The sequence below is a fragment of the Dendropsophus ebraccatus genome, chromosome 3 (assembly GCF_027789765.1).
Source record: "Dendropsophus ebraccatus isolate aDenEbr1 chromosome 3, aDenEbr1.pat, whole genome shotgun sequence".
NCBI lineage: Eukaryota > Metazoa > Chordata > Amphibia > Anura > Hylidae > Dendropsophus > Dendropsophus ebraccatus.
This window is the reverse complement of record NC_091456.1, coordinates 154,056,678-154,078,476: the sequence shown is the minus strand read 5'-3', so window position 1 is coordinate 154,078,476 and position 21,799 is coordinate 154,056,678. Positions and strand designations below refer to the sequence as shown.

General features: G+C 40.7%; 1 protein-coding gene across 2 annotated transcripts in view; it reads left to right on the top strand.

Moving 5' to 3' along the window:
* The window catches only part of LOC138786172 (solute carrier organic anion transporter family member 4C1-like), a 50,426-nt gene extending 33,407 nt beyond the window's left edge, over nt 1-17,019 (top strand). Inside the window, exons 6-13 of one of the 2 annotated variants that reach the window (XM_069962966.1) lie at nt 288-403; nt 1,455-1,599; nt 4,422-4,617; nt 6,501-6,657; nt 7,901-8,097; nt 11,125-11,189; nt 13,120-13,257; nt 15,273-17,019. In XM_069962966.1, the coding sequence (XP_069819067.1) occupies nt 288-403; nt 1,455-1,599; nt 4,422-4,617; nt 6,501-6,657; nt 7,901-8,097; nt 11,125-11,189; nt 13,120-13,257; nt 15,273-15,397 (1,139 nt within the window). In that variant the 3' untranslated portion in view covers nt 15,398-17,019. The remainder of the gene's footprint in view (nt 1-287; nt 404-1,454; nt 1,600-4,421; nt 4,618-6,500; nt 6,658-7,900; nt 8,098-11,124; nt 11,190-13,119; nt 13,258-15,272) is intronic. The other variant, XR_011362192.1, reaches the window with a different exon arrangement.
* Nucleotides 17,020-21,799: the final 4,780 nt, after the last annotated feature.

Sequence of the window (21,799 nt, the reverse complement as noted above, 5' to 3'; positions counted from 1 at the left end):
GACGGTTGCAGCACATGAGTGAGGTATCAGCCTGTCCCCAGAGCAGCATGCCATAGATTCAGTAGCATGGTCCAAGCGCAGTGGGTGGATGTGTTATATGGAAATCGCAATCGTCTTAGCATTGTTTATTGATAAATGAGGAGCTTTTGCTGCAGCTCTGAAGTAACACAAAAAGGCTAATATATTGTAGAGTTGTATAATATTACATTTCTAATCCACCTGTTTTCATAGACTAATCCTGTATAGTTCCTATTTTCATAAAATGGTATTTATTTCTTGTGTTACAGGTACAGCTGCAATACAATCTGAAAGGATTTCGCAAGCCCATAACAACGGAAGCGAAGATGTTGTTGAGTCCAAAAATCTTGGCAAAAGTTTTAAAGATTTTCCTTTAGCCTTACTGGTAATGTTATTAATTATAACAATGACATACAACAACATTACTTATTCTCATTTTACCTTAAAATACATTGCGTTATTGTATAATATGAATAGCACATTATATGGCGATTTTTGGGTTGGTGGGTAGGGGGCGTAGGGGTTGTTCGGATACCTGACACCCCCACTGATCAGCTGTTTGGCAGAGCTGTGGTGCAGGAACTGAACTATGAAAAGGAGTGTAACAACATCTATATTGCACATGCGCCATAATGAAGACATCGGAGTGCTCATGTGATGGAAGGCCTGCCTCTCAGAATGAAGTACTGGAGATACATAGCTTTTAATCACGCCCAGAGGGACGTGATGACAACGCTGACACGCCCGGGGACCCTACTTAAGGCTATGTTCCCACTCAGCTTTTGGTTCAGTATTTCGGTCAATATTTTTAAACCAAAACCAGGATTGGATTGAAAACACAGAAAGGCTATGTTTACACACTGTTAAAATTTAGTGGATAACGGTCGTTGTTTTTAAATAACGGTAATTATAATGCCATTAAATGGCGGCCGTCCACTAAATTTCAGCAGTGCCTGAACATAGCCTTTGTGTGTTTTCAATCCACTCCTGGTTTTGGTGGAAAATACTGACCAAAATACTCAGCCAAAATAATGTGTTTTGGTGGAAAATACTGACCAAAATACTCAGCCAAAATACTGTGTGTGAACATAGCCTAAAAGTAAATTTGCGGGTTATACCGGGCAGGGATGCAGGCTATATGCATATGTTTGGGATGTGTGGTGGGTGATGTATTATCATGTTTCCTTAGCGTTATAGGCATTTCTTTAGTGATTGATTCCCTTTAAAAGGGTATAGATCTTTGGTATAGATCTTTTAGAACATACTGTGTACATGCAGTTGGAACCTATTGGCTACTGGTGATTTAATCGCTTTCTACTCTTGTCTTGTGTTTTAATTTTAGTTCAGAATTCAAAAGATTTGGCCTTTTTTTGTTTACCAATATTTTACTATGCTATGCCTCATTTTACTAACAAGTCATCTGCGTTTTTTCTTAGCTTATGGTGAAAAATCCGGTTCTCATGGCTCTAACATTCGCCAGCTGTTCCGATGCATTAATCACCACTGGCTTTGCAACATTTCTTCCCAAATTTATTGAAAATCAGTTTTCACTAACGTCAAGCTTCTCAGCAATCCTTGGTGGTAAGTAAAGATTATCTTTTCATATCTATCATTTATAGCAGTACAATAAAGTACAGTTCAAAAAGATTAAATCTAAAATGAGGAAGTTTATCACAATAGACGTCTTCTTTGCAAAAAACAAAAGCAATGTTGATGACAGGCATTGCTTCTGTGCTTGCTTGAATCTCTTCCATAAAACCATGGTAAGGCTATATTCCCACCACAATTAGAGGCTTCATCCAGTGTTCATTCATTTGGAACCCCCAGCTTGAAAATCAAACCTTGTAAAGGACATCTCCAGCAAAATGTATTTTTTAATGTGTTTATTTATTAAATAAGGAAAGTTAGCCAAATTCCTAATGTTCACTAATTATGGAAAATACACATATAGAGCTATTTTCCTCAATTAAATAGATCAGACAGGCTTCAATTTCTCATAAAAAAAAGTAACGTCACGGGTGTATGTACCTGCAGGATCCAGGAGAGGGCGCAGTATATGTAGACGTCTATAAACTATAGTGGAATCAGTGCTTTCTCCCTCCTCCCTGCCTGGTGCTTTGCAGTGTCCTCCCTCCTGTCCCACTGCCCGGTGTATGTGATGTCCGATCTCCCGCCCGGCCATGCTGCCCAGTGCCATGCAGCAGGGTGAATGGTAGATAAGGAGTGCTTAGCCCACTGCATGGTGTTTGCAATGTCCCTGCTTCCTCCCGTCCTGCTGCCCAGTGTTTGTGATGTCTGATCTCCCTCCCAGCTGTGCTGTCCGATGCTATGCAGCAGTGTGCGCAGCAGACAAAGAGCGTTAACCCTGCGGCACGGTGTTTGCGATCTCCCTCCTCCCTCCCTGTGCTGTGCAATCTCCCTCCCAGACATACTAGAAGTAAAATACAAATCTATATAACTTTCAACTTTTGTTGAAAGCAAAAGATTTTCACTGGAGTTCCCCTTTATAGGCTGATTGATGTCAATGGTTGGCAACCATCTGAACCCAAGGCCATCTCATGTTTTAAAGAACTTGGAATAAGCCATGTAAAAAAATATTAGGTTGCTGTGCCAGAAGAAAAGTTCAGCAATGTGTTTTTTAGTTTCTTAATAACACTGTAAAGAATAATAGGGGCAACAACAATGATCACCGCCCGTGGGCAATAACCACACAATACCACTGTACAAGAAGCTTGTTACTTTAGCCTAGAGAGTGAACCAGAGAAGAACACAATAACAATGTATAAGGATCAGTTACTTGTTTTGTTTATATCAAGTTATAGAAAATTATACATTGACTAAATATATTTAAGCTTAAAATTTTAAGCTGTTTTATTTAAGCTGTTCTCTTCTCTGTTCTGGGATGAGGAAATGCAAATCTGACGCTGCTTCTCAGTTTACAGTTGTTCCAGGCTGGTAAATGTGGAAAGATCATTAACCCTGTGATATGTAAGGCTCCGTCCACATGGAGCAAAATGTTCATTCTTCAGCGCGGAGAGAGGAGGCCCATAGACTAGACAGTCCATGCACTACCATTATGACACGGAGGCTGGCGGCATTCCGCAGCAGAGAATTCCGCCGCAGAATTCTGCCAGTTTTGCTCCGTGTGAACGGAGTCTTATGGGAATGACTACATTTCTGGTGGATGGTCAACGAAAAAGTGACCATAAAGTGACCAACGAATGCTGGCGTCATTTAGAAATAAGGGAGGAGATTTATCAAACATGGTGTAAAGTGAAACTGGCTCTGTTGCCCCTAACAACCAATGAGATTCCATCTTTCATTCCTCACAGACTCTTTGGAAAATGAAAGGTGGAATCTGATTGGTTGCTAAGGGCAACTGAGCCAGGTTTACTTTACACCATGCTTGATGAATCTCCCCCAAGATGTATATGCTTTGATAAAGCTCTAAAGATAGTCATTGCAGCAAAGATCCACATAGCAGCATTGTTAAATTGTTGGCAATGGATATTACATATGGTACTTCCATATGTCCTTTGCCAGATTCTCTTTGCTTTGGTTAATAGGGATGGGTTCTCAGTCCACTGCCACAAATGCTCTAAAAAGGAAAATTGCCATGACTTTCTTCTATTACACTAGTTTTACTACAGTAGTATTGGTTGGAAAATCTCTAATTATTGATCTAAAATATCATGTTGGCACATTCCTTAAAGGGGAACTATCAGCAAGTCAGACACATCTCACCTGCTGATACTCCCCTACTGCACGTGCATGGGGTGCTGAGGAGGAAGGAATGTCTCTTACCTCCCTCCTTAGCGCCATTCCTGTGCAGTTAGTAGTTGAATCCACAGCCTAGGGCATCATTAGGAGCACTGCCCCGCGCCCAGCACTCTTATCCAGCACACTTACTTAATTTACATTAGAAGGAACGGGCCGTGCATTCAACTACTAACTGCACGTGGATGGTGCCGAGGAGGAAGGTAAGAGACATACCTTCCTCCTCGGCACCCTGTGAGCATTAGGGGGCTATCAGCAGGTTAGATTCATCTAACCTTCTGATAGTTCCCCTTTAAGATGTTGTTTTTTTAATAAAACTGATGTGTTAAATAAGTTCTGTAGCATTTTACTCAAAGGTTGATCAGAGGCCTCCAGACCATGAATAGTTCTAGCACCTGCACCAGCATCTTGTATCCTAGGCTGGGAACAGGGCTCTAAGTCGTCGGGGTAATTTCTGACCCTGAATAACAGATCTATACAATATTAGGGGAAACACTTATTATTACAGGTTTTGTAGATGTTTAATTTTAATATGTTCTATGTATGTACATGCATATTACACATGATATAAGAATTGTGATATATTGCCTTTTAAAACTGCTGCTCTCCTTCTCTGTAAATTGCAGGTGGTATACTGATTCCAGCAGCAGCCATTGGACAAGTTATAGGTGGTATAATTGTCTCAAAATTCAAGTTTGGCTGTAAAACTATAATGCGGTACTGCATAGTATTAGCATTTATGTCAGTGGCTTTAGCAACCGTCTTTATATTTGCTAAATGTGGGAATGACCCATTTGCTGGTGTCTCCATAACTTATAATGGGTGAGTTTGTTTTCCTATACTTAATACTGTATATTTGTGGGAGGCTTCTAATGCTTATTTCTGCTTATGGTAAATCTGTTAACTGTGCATATGTTTTCTTTCATCACAGTTTTTTCAAGGTTTTCTACATATTGGTAACATGTAAACAATGCAGCTTAGGGCCGAATTACATGACACGAGCAGCATTGTATATGAGCATTGATCTGCTAGATTGATGCTCACTTAGCCTGTTACAGGGCTCTATTATCATGCAGCAAGGGCTCTATATATGGGCTGTATATATATCGTTAGAGATGTCTGTGCAGCCCTTGCCTTTAGTGGCAAGTTTAAACATACCTGTCTACGCTTCCCAATCCTTATGCCCACTCCCCGGAGTCTTCCTGATTTCTGCCCACTGCCTGCTGCCACCGCAAGAACTGCTGAGCTGATCTCTGAAGTGAGAGACCGCTCAGCCCATCACTGGCTGCGGCACTGTCCCATCTGCCAGTGATTGGCTGAGCACCCTGTCACTTCAGAGACCGGCTGTGAAGTTTCACTGCCAGGTGCGGGCAGTGGGCAGAAGCCAGGAAGACACCGGGGAGCGAACAGATGCAACAGGAGCGTGGACAGGTATGTATAAACTGTATTATTTTCTTTGCACATTTATCATCCATCAGCCACGCATCACTATTAAACATAAAGTGGCTGATGATTTTTAGTTAGGATCAAAAGACAATGATTAATAATGTAGATCTGCTAGATCATTGTGTTTACTGGGCCTATTATACCGCCCGATAATCGTTTAGTGAGGGCTGCAGGGACATTGTTACCGATGTTTAAACACCATACTTTACCTAAACATGTTGCAGGTCTTCTCCTGCGCTCCTCCTTCCTCCTGGTCCCGCATGCAGCAGCAGCTCCGGTGCGGCCTGTCTGAGCTGACAGACCACTGAGCCAATCACTGGCCGTGGCAGTCCTGGCCAGTGATTGACCGATCGGTCTGTCAGCTAAGACAGGCCGCACCGAAGCCGCTGCTTTGCGCGGGACCGGGAGGAAGAAGGAGCGCAGGAGAAGACCTGCAACATGCTTAGGTAAAGTATGGTGTTTGTGAAATCGTCGATCGCCAATTATCACTCCGTGGAATATGCCCCTTAGTCTTTTATTCAGCATCAATTAAAGGAAAGAAAAGGGGGAACAAAATTTGGTAACTGATATGGCAGCAAAGGAGCCATATACCAACTCAGCATACTATATGTTGTCTAGTTACATGCTGGCTCAGACTTTATTTTTCGGGCAGCTAAATTCTTCTACTTAAAAATATTACATATCATTTAAACCCTTCTGTGGAAAAAATATTGTAGTATAACATTGATTCCAAATATTGCAAATGCCCCTTAAAGCATTACTGGTATTAAAAAAAACCTTTGACGTGTGACACAAACAAAAGTTTTCATCAGTTATGGTGCCAGTACCAAGGCCCCACCTATGGATAGATTTAGCTGCGAGAAGCGCACAGCAGGGAGCTTTATTTCCCAGATTGCTGCTTGCTCCAGCATATTGCAGGAGACAGGCTTTATTAGAAGGCTATGGAGCCTGACCCTGCAATGAGTCGGATCAGGAGGTAAGTCTGGGAGTGATGCATGTCATGTACGTCTTCTGACTATATGTACAGATTGGTGATGAAAAACAAAGCACTGAGGCCCCATCAATAAAAACCTGAATATATATATATTTTTTAATGACAATAATGCTTTAAAAGCTAGTATATCACCGATTTAAACAAATATTCGGGTGGTATATTGATTCTTGGGATTATACTCAAGTGAAATCAATTACATTTATGTAAAGAACTGTATATCCATTGAAAACTGAATATTCTTCTTTGATTTCTCCTTATGTATAAGGACTGGAGAAATTGGCGAATTGGCAGCCCCATGTAATAGCAACTGTTCATGTGCTCGCTCATTTTATGACCCAGTTTGTGGTGCCGATGGAGTGCAGTATTTTTCAGCATGTTATGCAGGATGCAGTTCTCAAGGTTTATCTAGTGATAATTCTAAGGTGGGTTCAAACTCATATTGTTATCTTTCTATTATTATTATTTTACACACACACACACACACACACACACACACACACACACACACACACACACACACGTGTAATAGGGTTATGGAGGGTTAGAGTTGTCAAACTGGTGTAAAGTGAAACTGGTTCAGTTGCCCCTAGCAACCAATCTGATTCCACCTTTCAGTTTGGAAGGAATGAAAAGTGGAATCTGATTGGTAGCTAAGGGCAACAGAGCCAGTTTCACTTTACATCATGTTTCATAAATCTCCCCCTTCATAACCCTATTACACATACTGTTCACCTACTTTTTGACCACTATATATATATATATATATATATATATATATATATATATATATATATATATATATAATTTTATTGTATCAAGGTAGGCTTAGAAATAAAGACATTAACATCCTGTGTATAGTGTATATAACAATATAACCTGGGAAAGCCACAGTACTCTTATGGCTAGACATAGGGGTAGATTTATCAAACATGGTGTAAAGTGAAACTGGCTCAGTCGCCCCTAGCAACCAATCAGATTACACCTTTCATTTTCCAAAGAGTCTGTGAGGAATGAAAGGTGGAATCTGATTGGTTGCTAGGGGCAACTGAGCCAGTTTCACTTTACACCATGTTTGATAAATCTACCCCATAGTATCTAAAACCTTTCTAACAACAGTGTCCTCATTACAATGCTGGGTACATTGCCTAGCTATAAAGCTAACAATTCCGCCCTCATAACATTGCCAGCCTCACTGCTGCCAGCTGCCATAAGGGACAGGAATACAATCGGTGACACCATGAAATAGATAACATTACCTTGAAAAACAGCTGATTTTGAGAGCTCAGTCCCTCCCTCCTGTGGATGTCAGGCTGTCATAATAATGTGGAAAAATGCAATAAAAAAAAATGTACAATTAGAGGCCGGCTGTAAATCACTGGCTGTTCTGTGATCCGGCCATGTCACTGAGTGGCCAGTATCAGTGCAGATCCTCCTGGCAGGTACTGCATGAACCTTATTTCAACTGAATTGGAACAACGGCCAAATTGCAAAATGCAACAACAGACGCAATTAAGTTAAAAAATACTTTGTGTGAACATAGCTAGAAAATAGAAACAGAACAAAAAGAACACATTCAGTATCTTATCACTAAAAAAAACTAGGAGATACACTAATTTTAATTGCATTTTTGTTAAATGTGCAATTTTTTTTAAAAATATCTTACAGATCTATACTGATTGTAAATGTATTGGGAAATCGGTCCGAGAAATAGCACAACGATCAATCAGCTTAAACATTTCAGATGCTTTACCGGGAAAATGTGAATCCTCTTGCAATAATTTAATAATGTTTATGGTGTTTTTCTTCTTTGTTGTTGTAACCACCTTCATGATTGCCACACCAATCACAATGGCCATCCTCAGGTTAGTAACAGTTTATGTCATGATTAAAGTTGTATCAAAAGTGTGTAGATAAAATTATAGGCAATACTTACTAGGGATTTCAGCTTTGAAACATTGCTCACAGGGGTATAGTTGAAAGCGAATGTGTCTTCGGAAAGTGACTTATTGTTTAAATAATGTTTTTACGTTAAGAGTTTTTGGTGCCATTTTTTCAAATTTTCCATTTTTCTATCTATATTATAAAAATATTCTGATATCTTGCAGTTTTCATTCTCACCACTGGGGCTAAAAATAAGCTGAGACTTCCTGTTCTGTCTATAGTGATAAGAGGAGGCTGCTGTAAAGTGATCTGTACAGCATTATGGCATCATGTGGCCAGTAGATTAGGGAGACAGTAGCAGGCTCCCTGTGGAATGACCTCTTCTCAGGTCACAGAGCATGCTCACTGATGTTTCACATTCATCTACAGCCCAGGCAAGATGGCAGCACCCATAACAATGTACAAAAAGTAAAAAGAAAAATTACTTTCATAAAACAGAAACAGCTTAAATTAAAAGTATAACTTTTAGTATCTGACTCTAATCAGTAAAAGGAAATGCAGGTGACGCTTTTCCTTTAAGGCTCATGGGCCTTGGTGTAAATTTGGCCTGGGCCCCCTTTTCATAGCTATTGACAGGATAGTTAGTGGCCTTGGCACTGTCTCTAAGCTGGGCCACAAAGCCATAGACACCTCTCCTATACATTAAGTGAAAAGTTCCAGCAACATACTCGTCTTACAAGAGATGCTAGTAACATTGTCAGCATTCTTGGCAATCTGTGTATCAGCTATGTAAAACAAGTCTTGGCTCGGATTTGTCTCATTTACATACAGTAAATGTTATTGAGAGTTTTACAGTAGTAATTTATGTGGCTCATAACTCGCTGGAACGTTTCCCAACTGCAGGTAACTCGAATATTTCAAAAGTTCATAAAGTTTTAGTTAATTCACAACTACATTGATCAACGGTAATAAAAAGTAATTTATTTCATTATTACCCAATCTGATGACATGTAGTACCAATTTATTTCAGCACAGTTGAGCCCAGAATACCTTAGTTTCCCAAACCTGAAGGTTTCCTTAAAGAAGTCATAGTAATACATGACATTATTGACAGCAATAGTACTTCTATTACAGAGCTAGCCAAAGTGTCCCCTAACAGAGGTAGCCACTGCGTGTCAATTACAAAGGTAGCCATAGTCTCTGTAATACAATATAGTTAGGCATATACTTCAATAACTGTCGGCTAAACAGTAGTTCAGTCGACAGCTACCTTTTCCCTCTTCCCTATGTCCTCCCCATTCACAGGAATATTCAGCATGGCACAGCACAGCCAGACTTTTGTATTTGCGGCTTATCCCTCTGAGAACAAAGGGGTTGGGCCGTGATTTTCTCTCATGTCTGACCCTAATCTCCACAAATCCCCCTTACACCTAATATCAATGGCTGGTTCCAACCTTGAGATATGGGTACAGTGACAAAAGTAGAAAGAGTTTGGGGACATCATGAGTCTCAAGGGCCAAATTAGACCACATATAGGATCTCCATTACAGTGCCAGCCACATTGTCCCGATTATAGTGACAAAGTGTACACTTTGCTGAGCCAGTCCCATAAAAGTCAGCTACCGTATCATTGTAAACAACTCGGGTGGTAAATAGCTGAAGCAGTCAGTAGATAAGGAGTGCCCTCTGATAGAGATCTGGTCCATGGTTTTGATGTTTCAAAAGGTCTTATTAGGTGCACATTCCTTAACTGATGTAGAATGACGTAAATCCATGTGATACAATGGTCACACAAGGTTGTTATAAGCGTTCAACTGTACTACATTAAATGGGGTTTGCTAAGTTGTATATACCAAGTGTCCTACTTGGGGTCTCTATGTGGGTGTGACAGGACAGAAGCTAAGGGCTCTATTATATGGCCCTATCACTATAGTAAGGGAGTGCTGAACAGTGCTTGTTTACTAAGCCTGTTACACTGCTCAAATATTTAGCAGCAAGGACTGCATGGACATCATTAGTAATTAGTGATGTCCATGCAGCCTTTGCTGTATAAGCATAAAACAAAGGTTCACACATGACTTTTCCATACTCCTGGTGTTTTCTATGCTTCTCCACGTTCTATGCAGCCACCTCTGAAGCTTCTACACCAGTCTTTGAAGTAACAGGCTGCTCAGCCAATCACTGTCTGTGGCAGTCCTGTCCCATCCAGTGATTGGCTGAGCAGCCTGTCACTTCAGAGACTGACTCTGAAGTTGTGCCGGTGGCTGCGGGGAGAGTGGAGAGGCAAAGAAAACATCGGGAGCATGGAGAGGGAAGGTATGAACCTATTATTTTCTTTACACAGTCACCAGCCGTGGTTCTGTATGGCCGCACAGAAAACTGACATGTCTATTTTGTGTGGGCGTTATTCAATGAATAGTGGCTGCACACAATACACTGTGCAGACAATGTGAAGTGCAGCTCCGGCCGCACTTCCCATTGTGTGTTATGCTTAAATGGAGCACGGGCACACCTGAATGCGCCCTCATTCTAATTAAAAAAAGTGATGTTCATCCGGCTGGTACTGCAGTACCGACCAGGATGAACTTCACAGACAGCGGCCGCTCTGTGACATGGCTGTGTCACAGAACGGCCGCTGTCATTCATTGTGTGAACCCGGTCTATACCTGTAAATCCTAAACAGGCCTAAACCTGTAATCTTTTTGTGACCAGGAACACAGAAATGGAAATGTTGGTTTTAAAAATAAATGTTAAATATTAGAGAAACAGGGAAGTCTGGGATTAGATTCTCATGGCAACCACTTACACATTCAGATATAGAATAAATATTTCACTTGGATTTATGGCATTCTTCATTACTTACAGAGCCAACTATAGTCTGCACATTACAGTGCCAGCCACATGTCTATTATAGAATCAGCCATATATTGCCATTTTTTTTAGAAGAACTGTATTAAATATATTAGGTTGTAAAATCTTTCGAGCAATAAAAAAATTCCTTCTTTCAGGTGTGTACCCGACAAGCAGAGGTCATTTGCTCTTGGTGTGCAGTGGTCATTTATTCGGTTATTAGGTAAATATAATTGTGTTTGCAAATATTTGGAGAATACTGACGTTCCATAACGGATAGCTATAGATCTAAGGGATATTCCAGCATAAGGAAAAAATTGTATATGTTGCTGGGCCCAGTATAAAAATAAGTGATACTTACCTCCCATTACAATGACTTCCAGTCCCCCACTTGTCACTAGTTCTCCCTACTTCTGAGATGAAGAACTTCCTGCTCATCCATTCATTGGCTTAGAGGGGATTGGCTGAGCATGTACTGTAGATTCTGCCGCTCCTCCTGTTCTGACGTCTCGTCTCAGAAGCGGTTGGCAGTAGGGGACAAGTAGTTGCAAAAGGGGACTAAGGTTTGACACATTTTCTTTTCAATTCCTATACTGTTCCCAACATATAAACATTTTGTTATGCCAGAATACCCCTTTAACATAGAAGACTGAAGGCACAGATTATTCCTATATTGCTCTACTCATCAAGTAGGCCACCTCTAAAATGAGTACTGTTATTTAGATAAAACTTTAGAGATGTCAAAAGTTTTGATTGGTAAGTCTTACTGATAAAACCCCCATGGATTAGGAGAATGAGCCATGAGAACCGCATGGCAGCACATTTCTTTCCCCAGCTCACAGCGATCTCTGTGCAGCGGCTCCACATCTATGGGGCAACCGGACAAAGCTTCTTCCTGCTCATTCTCCTAACTGATGGTGTTCTCAGCTTTTGACATCTACTATTGACATTTCAAAAATGTTTCTAATTGATAGGTATGTTTGAAGTCATGTACGGCTGTAAAATGTTTGTCTACTCCTACAAAATAAATATAGCCACAAAAATTGGATCACAACCCGTATAAACTATAACCAATTTTATTTAAACAGACACAATGAACGTACAAATATTAAAGTTAGTACTGGTGTGCACATGAAGTCACTCACATGAAATCAGAACGTTACATGTACTTCTCACATTTACCATCATTTGTAGCCTCTGGCAATGTTCACACATAGTATTTTTGTCAGTCTTTTTTCAGCCAAAATCAGGAATAGAACTGACAAGGCAAAATTATAATGGAAAGATTTGCACAGTATCGGAGCTCCTGACTAGTGTTTAGCGTAAATGTTCATATGTCCGTACGAACATGTTGCTAATTGTTCGTGTATTCGCTAATCGAAAAACAATTTGTTCGTTGATTGGAATGGTTATAACGATAATTTTCTAACGTATTCGAAGGACACCATCCGTGCACTGACGTGTTTCTGCGGACATGTGCATTAGCCCTAACGATAGGTGTTATCTTGGAGCTAGTTCATACTGTGGACCACAGTGGATTTAAAATGTTAGAAAATGTAAACCGTTTTTCATGCAGATTTTTGACCCATTGCCAAAAGTGGATCCAGCAAGAAGAATAGGTCCTTCCTTTATATTTCACTTTACTTTTAGTACCTTTTTTGTTTCAGCTCAAAAAAACTAAATGAAAAACTGCAAAAAGTATGCAGTGTTTTATGATATTTATCACTTTAAGCTGGGTTCACACTATGTATATTTCAGTCAGTATTGTGGTCCTCATATTGCAACCAAAACCAGGAGTGGATTAAAAACACAGAAAGGATCTGTTCACACAATGTTGAAATTGAGTGGATGGCCGCCATTTAATGGCAAATATTTGCTGTTATTTTAAAACAACGGCTGTTGTATTGAAATAATGGCCGTTATTTACCGTTATATGGCGGCCATCCACTCAATTTCAACATTGTGTGAACAGATCCTTTCTGTGTTTTTAATCCACTCCTGGTTTTGGTTGCAATATAAGGACCACAATAATGACTGAAATATACGTAGTGTGAACCCAGCTTAAACATGGGAAATTTTTAATGTCACATTTATATAAAATTATTTAATTGACCATGTGAATGATAAGATGGTAATGTTTATTATGCTTCTAGGTTCAATTCCTGGACCAATAGTATTTGGAGCTGTCATAGACAGCAGTTGTATTTTATGGAACGTGAATGACTGTGGGAAACAGGGAGCATGCTGGACATACAATAATACGGGCACAGCTTACAAATTGATCGGCATTAGTAAGTATTATAATATGTCAAAGAAACATGTTAGAAACCTAGTTTATTGCAGGAAATGATGGACCTATATGAAAAAATACCTATGTCTCACAATGAAAAAAGTGTTTTTGGATATATTGTGACAAACATTGAGGGCAAGTAGCTGGAAATGTCATAGTCCCAAGTGCTTTTAATTTACAGTGGTCACTTGGATGGGTCCTGGTGCCAGTAACTCTTTAAAGCAGTGATAGAGAACCTTTGGCCCTCCAACTGTTGCAAAACTACAATTCTCATTATGCCTGGGCAGCCAAAAGTTCCTAAATGCCTGCATTGCACCAATAGATAGAGTAGAGGGTCTGTGTTCATTTAATTTGTTAGATTACTAGTGCTAGAAGCAATAGCTGACACCCAGAAAACAACCACAAAAAAAATCATCCCTGTGTAATGGATGCACCTCAACAGTGCTGTTATATTGACTGTTTATTCCGAATTAGAAGTTATAAAGTCTATAGTGCGTGAGAATCAAACACCCTGACACAATGATGGTGAAGGTGAATCTCCTCTATTCAAAGATGGCAGACAGTTTTTATACGCTGGGGCGTGTGTTCTTCTACTAAGGCTCGTGTCAGTACTTTATGTCATTGGCTGAGGTATTGGAACAGTTACTTGCATAGCACTAGTGTTTACTTACATAAGCTTTGAGGTATGTACACATCTCTACTTGTTTAGAAGGTCAGCGCCATATTGTAATGGCTGCACTAAATATACAAAATATGACATCCCTAACACTTGTAGTTGCAAACATTTTAAAAGGGTCTTACACAAATAAAAAGTTATGTTCAATAATTGACAAATGCAACTAACTTCATATACTTACATTTTCAATTCCTTAAAGGGGTACTCCAGCGGGGGGGGGGGGCACTTTTTTGCTGGGTTCCAGCGGCGGGTCCCGCATCGCAGCGCTCCGGTGCCCAGTTCCCTTCCGCTTCCGGGTGTCTGATGCGGGCCCGAGATGTCTCAGGTTCGCTCAGCCACTCAGTGAAGGAGGCCGGATCCGTTTCCAGTCCGCTCAGATCCCGCCTCTATTACTGAGTGGCTGAGTGGACCTGAGATGTCACGTCTCGGGCCCGTGTCAGACACGCGGAAGCGGCCGGGAACCGGGCACCGGAGCGCCGCAATGCAGGACGCGCCGCTGTAACCGTGGAGGTGAGTGGATATCTTTTCCCTTGGCCACCTGCTCCCTGTTCCCGGCAAAAAAGTGCCCCCCCCCCCCCCCGCTGGAGTACCACTTTAAGCCCCTATTACACGGGATGACTGGAGGAGCAAATGAGTGCTGTCAGCGCTTGTTTGCTCCTCGATCCCCGCTTGCTGTCGCCGCTATTGCACGCATCAGCATCGAGTGGGTAAGTACAGGGGGGAGGGGCTCCCCGGGTGATCGCTGGATCGTCCAGGCAGCCCATAACAGATAACAGTGGTCTACTTCAGCCGCTCCTATTCCACGGAGCGACGGCAGCAGATCGCTGCTACTGTATATTAGTCATGTCGGCTGATCGTTGTCTTCTATTGCACAAGACGATTATTGGCCGTAATGGCCGATATTGGCCGTAATGGCCGATTTTGGCCGAATATGGCCAATAATCATTTTGTGTAATAGGGCCTTAAGTTTACTCTTACCATTCCCCTAGTGCTCCTTGAATTATTGGCTTGTATAATAAAATGTCAATGGTGATGGCTGGTCATCTGGGCATAGTGACTGCTATGGGTGAAATGTTGCCATGGCTAGTTGTTACTGGCCTCATCATCATTCATTGGTAGTTTTTTCTTTGTATGTTTTTTTCTTTGCTTCTTTTTATATTTTAGTATAATGCAGAGTAAAAATTATGATTAAAACTTTCCAAAAGATTTAATGCATCATTGGAATAAATTACTATACCATTGATTATAGCATCTTACAGACAGTACTATGTGTCTATCCTTTATGTGGCATGTATAACACAATTGAAAAACACTAATTTATCTGATTTCTTTCCTTTTAGGTGCAGCAAGCAAATGTCTCACAATCATTTTTCTTTTTATTGCACATTTTATATATAAACCTCCACCAAGCAAGTCTGACCCTTCAAAGGATAATGGAAAGATTATCTCCTCAGAGGCACTTTAAGAGGACAGTAATGGACAGAGTGATGTGCATACTTGATTTTGTGTAATAATATACCTTATGTATAGTTTACACACTGTTCTTCCCCAAATGATCAAAATGAAGCCAAATAAACAAAAGGAATCCATAGCCGAGGAAAGAATACTTTTCCATGGGACATTTATAGAAGGTGAAGAACTGTGGTCTGAACAAAGCTAAATCTCTTTTATATCTTCTTTAGAAGATTTATTGGAAGGTTATATTAACCTTTAAGTATAGCTTTAAACTAGGTATTTTGCTGAACTTTCAATAATTATCTACCTTTGCACACTATTTGCATATGGAATTAATCTACATAAAGTTGAGTAAATGTAAGTTTATTGTGTCATTAGTCTTTGGTTGATCCTGATTAATTTAGGCTTCAGAGCTGAAATCTCCCAGCATCTGTTGTGATGCATGCTGTGGCGATTTGCATTCTGGGAAGTATAATTTTTAACAGCCAACACAGTACTCAATCACAGGAGCTTAGTAAAGCTGCTAATGGTTTCTGATGACAAGCTTGTTGACTGTTTCCTGGGATGAACAGTAGAAGGCAGATATAGCTCTGGACTATAAAACAAGTTATGACTAGGGATCAGTACAAAATAAGTAGTGCAATGTAATACAGAGTTACTCAACATTTGCTTGTATTGTAGATTTATTCTTTATACTGTACCATGGTGCTTATTACATAATAGAATAGAATGAAAATTTGTCACCAGCATAGACTCTTAAATGAAAGGTGAACTTTAAAGGGGTACTCCGGGCTGGGGTAATTTTTGGTGTATGGCCGGGGAGGGGGTGGATATAGAGGCCGCTGGTTACCTACCTCCCTAATTCCAGCGCTGGGTCTTGGATCGCGACGCCCCGTTCTTCCGGCCCGCGTCCGCTTCCTGGTCTGGGCTGTGACTTGAGACGTGACGTCTTAAGGCAGCTCAGCCTTTAAGCGGTCGTAGCGGAGTCCCGCCTCGACCGCTGAATGGCTGAGCTGCCTTTAGACGTAATTTCTCAAGCCACAGCTTATATCAGGAAGCGGCTGCAGGACGAAAGAACGGGGCGGCGCAATACGGGACCTGGCGCTGGAACCGGGGATCAGCGGCCTCTATTTCCACCCCCTCCCCGGCCATACACGAAAGATGACCCCAGCCCGAAGTACCCCTTTAAGCGCCAGGGGTGCTGAGGAGGAAGGTATGTGTCTTATCTTCCAACTCGGCATCAGTATCACACTGTTAGTGGGGGTAAACTCAACTCCAGAGCACCCTTAGGAGCACTGCTCCGTCATCTGGCCCCTCCCCCTCCATTAGATTGGTCTAACCTGCTGATAGTTCCCCTTAAAAACAGAGTTTCTTTAACCTCTAAACTAAGATGGATATGCAAAAAATCTGATAGATTTGGTCCCAGCTCCAGGTCTTGCAACTGTCTTTAGAACAGGACAATATAGGATATCAGCTATGCTGCTTTTGTAACTCTCCCATTTACCTGCCATACATGTCTGGGATGGAAAAACCTCTTAAGCTACCCTTGTTTATATGATCTACTGCCGAGTGATAGAATAAGTGTTGTAGTTATAATTGTCATTCCAAAAGAGAAGGCCAGACCCCCCCCCCCCCCCCCCAAAAAAAAAAAAAAAGCTTGAAACATGTTTTAAACTCTACTTGCTTTAAGTAAATAAGGCCGAACTATATTAGGCATGTAGGGGGAAAATACTTTTTTAAATGTCTTGCTTAGGAATAAGCCAAAAACGCTTTGGTGTTTTAATGACTTTTGGCTCTAAGTAAATGTGCTTTTATGGCTCTCCAATAAAGTTTTGCATATTTTGCACGTGCAGGACCTCATTCAGGGGGACATTTATCAAGGGCTTTGAGCCTATTTTTAGGTGAATAATTCGATTTTTCGCCCATTTTTTGGTCTAAGGTCTATTTATGAACCAGTATTCGACGAGCGAATATTTTTCAGATACAACTTTTTTTAAAAAAATCGGCCCGTTATGAGCATTCACACAAAAATTTGCATAATATAGAATTTGTGCCAAATTTACCTTTTTTAAAAAGTCACACAGACTGGTGCCGGCTTACGTCTGGTCGGTACCAGGGTAATATGTTTGCACAATTTTTTGTAAATATTCTGAGAATATTCTGCAATTATTCTATTCACAGATTAATGAAATGTTTGTTAAATTTGTCCGATTTGGCTGGGTAAAAAAACTGACGAATAAGCTGTAGAAAAATTGCACGTTTTAGACCCAATAATAAATGTCCCCCTATGTGTTTCTCCTGGATTGATATCCCTGAGCCGGCAGTTAGTCTGTTGCACTCATATCTATGCCTCACAGTCTGGGGAAGAACCCATGTTATGTATGAGAGCTGTGTCTAATTTGCTGCCTATCTGATCCTTTGTTTCCAAGTAACAAGAAATACAGATCTCAACTACAAAAGGTTGCCAAATGATGGTTTGACAACTGTTGAATGTGTATGGGTAACTTTAATATGTACTATAGGTCTACCCTACCCAATCCTTCATGGGTATAACAGAGAAAAAATTTCTCTCACAAGCAAATAAAGTTCAATAATCTATTCACAAAAGATACAGATACTGTAGGTATAAGCTATGGTTTTGTGCCAACTCACAAGTTTATAGAAGTCCTGAATGCCAGACTCCTTTATATTTTATTTTGTTCAGTATGTGCCTTACAAGATACAATTATTTTTATTATATTTGTATATGTCCCATTGTTATTATTGCAATCTGTGTGACTAGAATGCAGAATAGACTGTAAATGACTGAAATTTATCAGTTTTAATTAAAATTGTATATTAAATAAAGTTTACTTTAGAATAATGCTTCCATGATTTATTTTATGTCTATGGAGGATTTTTAATCTACATAATTAAAAGTTTTAGACAAAAGTTTAATTCCAAAGAAAACTTCCCCTAGCAGCGTCTATCACATACATTTACCTATCACTATACGGCTATGTTTACACATTTTTTTTCTCTTCCTTTAAAATTATGTCCGTCATTTCACTGTTTGGCTGCTGTTGGTATATTATTCCAGTCTAGGTGGACTAATTGGCCTTTGGATGTGTCTTTAATTGAAAAGTCAATTGAATTTAATAGTAAAAACAGTGAAAGGACGGTGAAAAAAGAAAAACTGTGTGTGACAACTAAAAATTAACGTCCTCCAAAAATAATTAACATGATCATTATTTTGATATCTGCGCAGACAATGGCCATCATTTTATACACTGTGTGCATTGGACATCCGTCATTCCATGGCACTGCAGATCTAGACTTTCCAACTTGTGACAGACCTCCAAATTTCTGCTCGAGACAAAGACTTGGTATTTAGGAATTTAAGAAGGGCTACAGCATCCATCAGGAAAATGGTCTTATACTTCTTGTGTGGTACCTGCTGGTGTGTTATGAGGTTAGCAAGCAAGTTTGGCACCCTCAGTGCAGTCATCTAGTAACCCAGGGAAGATGGTGTGCCATGGCTGGTTTTCTTTTCCAAGATCCTTAAATTCTGAACAAGGGATTGTTGGATGTTGGGCAGCAGCATGCGTGACTTTCTTTCAAAGGTTTCAGTCTTTGCCTCTTTAATGAATTGTTTTTGCAAACTTTAGCCTTTCCACATGCGTCTACCTTCACCACTGCTCTAAGTTGCTCTTGGAGAGATAAAGTACGTGCAAGACGTAAAGAGGAGAGTGATCTATGTCTTACAGTTGATACTGCAGAAGTTATGTCAACAGTTTAAAGCTTGCAAAGACAAAACATGAAAAAAACACTGTTTGACAGCACTCTATATGTGCGATTTTATTAGTTGAAAACCAATATATGCCTATATTTACATATATATTCTAGGCCTTACTTTGCCAACAGTATGGGTCCAGGTGGAGGGCAGTATTCTATTGCACCAAACCTAACCACTAGGCGGAGCCCCTGGTATGGGTGTCCCCAAATCCAGGATAGGGGGCCTGTCGCTCTCCTAGAACATGCAAATATGACCATACAGTATCTTAGTATATACATATGATATAATACATTCATGGCAAAATTGTGATGTATGTGTGGTCAGTATAAGACCTTTGATCAAGGGCAAGATCAGGTACATCCTCTTTAATCTGACCCAGGGATAGAAGGGCGCCGTCACGGGAAAGCCGGTGCCCCGGTCCGTTTTTTGAACCACGGCCCGGTTCCCGTGTACGGCGCTGTTCTATCAACGGGTCCCGGGCCAGAGCTGAGACACAGGAGGCGGGTCGGCCCGCCCCCAGTGGGAGGAATCCCCTGCCCCTGTATGACGGGGCTCCATTGATTATAATGAAACCGCGTCATAGAGGGGAGGGGATTCCCTCCCACTGGGGACGGGCCGGGCCGCCTCCTGTGCTTTAGCTTCGGCCCAAGACCCCATGATAGAACGGCGCCGTAGACGGGAACCGGGCCGCGGTTGAAAAAATGGACCACGACACTGGCTTCCCCGTGACGGCGGCGTTCTATCCCTGGGTCAGATTAAAGAGGATGTACCTGATGTAGCTTCACACGTACCGTATTGTAGTGGATTTTCTGCTGAGGATCCGCAGCAGATCCACAGTAGATCTGCAGCAGATTTGACTAAATCAATGAACACAGCATCAAATCTGCTGTGGATCCACAGCAGATCCTTAGCAGATTTAACAGTGCGGATTTCATGCTGTGTTCATTCATTTAGTCAAATCTGCTGCGAATCCGCAGCAGAAAATCTGCTGTGGTACGGTAAGTGTGGAGCTACCCTAACAGACATCAGCTACAAACTACATCACTTTAAACAAGTTACTAGTTGAGTGACCTCCATTCACAGACCTTCTAGCATTTTGGTTGTCATTATGATTTAAAGAGTCACTGTCGTATTTTTTTTTTTGCAGAAATCAATAGTCCAGGCGATTTTAAGAAACTTTGTAATTGGGTTTATTAGCCAAATCTGCCATTATCTGCATGTAAAAAGCCTTTTCCCAGCCCCCCCCTCCTTCCTCTTTTTCATCCACTCTGAAAAATCTGAAAATTGTGACTTGTTGCAGGAGTCGTACCCTGTCTGTTCTAGGGAGAGGGGAGGGGGGAGGAGGAAGGAGGGAGTTAGCTGGCAGCAGAAAGCAGATAACAGAGGATTACAGGCACGGAGCTGGGTGACAGCTGTAATCCGAGCTCAGACAGGTCACTGGTGACTGTCACAGGAGATATCCCGTGAGGGATTTGTAGATTAACTCTTTGTTGTCCTGTTTTGGTCTTTTCTTTAGCTCTCTCCATAGGAGAACAATGAAGACAGGGGGGAGAGCTTCAAACTGCTTTTTCATGATAAAAATGCATTTTTCGGATAATAAACCCAATTACTAAGTTTCTTAAAATCGCCTGGACTATTGATTTCTGCAAAAAAAAATTCACGACAGTGACACTTTAAAAATCAAACAAACAGTTGTTTGACAAAAAATGGCTTCACCCGACCAATAAACATGAGTGGAAAAGTTTTTGAGTTATCATTCATATTCTCTTAAAAAAAGGACAAGAAAGCAAAAATTATGCCGGGGTATGTAAACTTTTGAGCACAACTGTATGACTACTGGTGACTCTCAGTCTATTCTTATCTACTTATACTTTTATCTCAGCTGAAATTCCCACTGCAGTGTGCAAGTCCCATGGAAAAATGCTAGTTTGATAGCCACTTGGTCTCTAGGCTCATCCTGAAGCCCCAAATGATCTTAAATAAGCTACAAAGCCTCTGTCATAGCCAAAATTGAGTCAAACATCAGAACAGCATATACACTATATAACAGAACATAACACTATATATAAACATCAGAACAGCATATACACTATATAGCAGAATAGCAAAACACTATAAAAACAGTATAAAGCATACATATGCATAATTAAAAGCCACTTATGTCTGACAACTAACCATCTGACATCATACTGTACACTATCGGACTGCATTCTGCATTCCCACATCATATTACTGTACACCACATAAAAGAATATAGTTACCATAATGCATATTACCCAAATAAGCTATGTGCATACTCTGAAATAGGAACTAGAGAGAGCTTTGCACAAAACATGTTAACTATCGTTAAAGGAGAAGTCCAGCAAAATTTTTTATTTAAGTATTGTATTTTCCCCCAAAAATTATACAAATAACCAATACACACTTACTATGGGGAATGCACGTAAAGGGGGAGATTTATCAAACATGGTGTAAAGTGAAACTGGCTCAGTTGCCCCTAGCAACCAATCAGATTCCACCTTTCATTTTCTGTGTCTGTGAGGAATGAAAGGTGGAATCTGATAGGTTGCTAGGGGCAACTGAGCCAGTTTCACTTTACACCATATTTGATAAATCTTCCCAAAGTGCTTTTTCCCT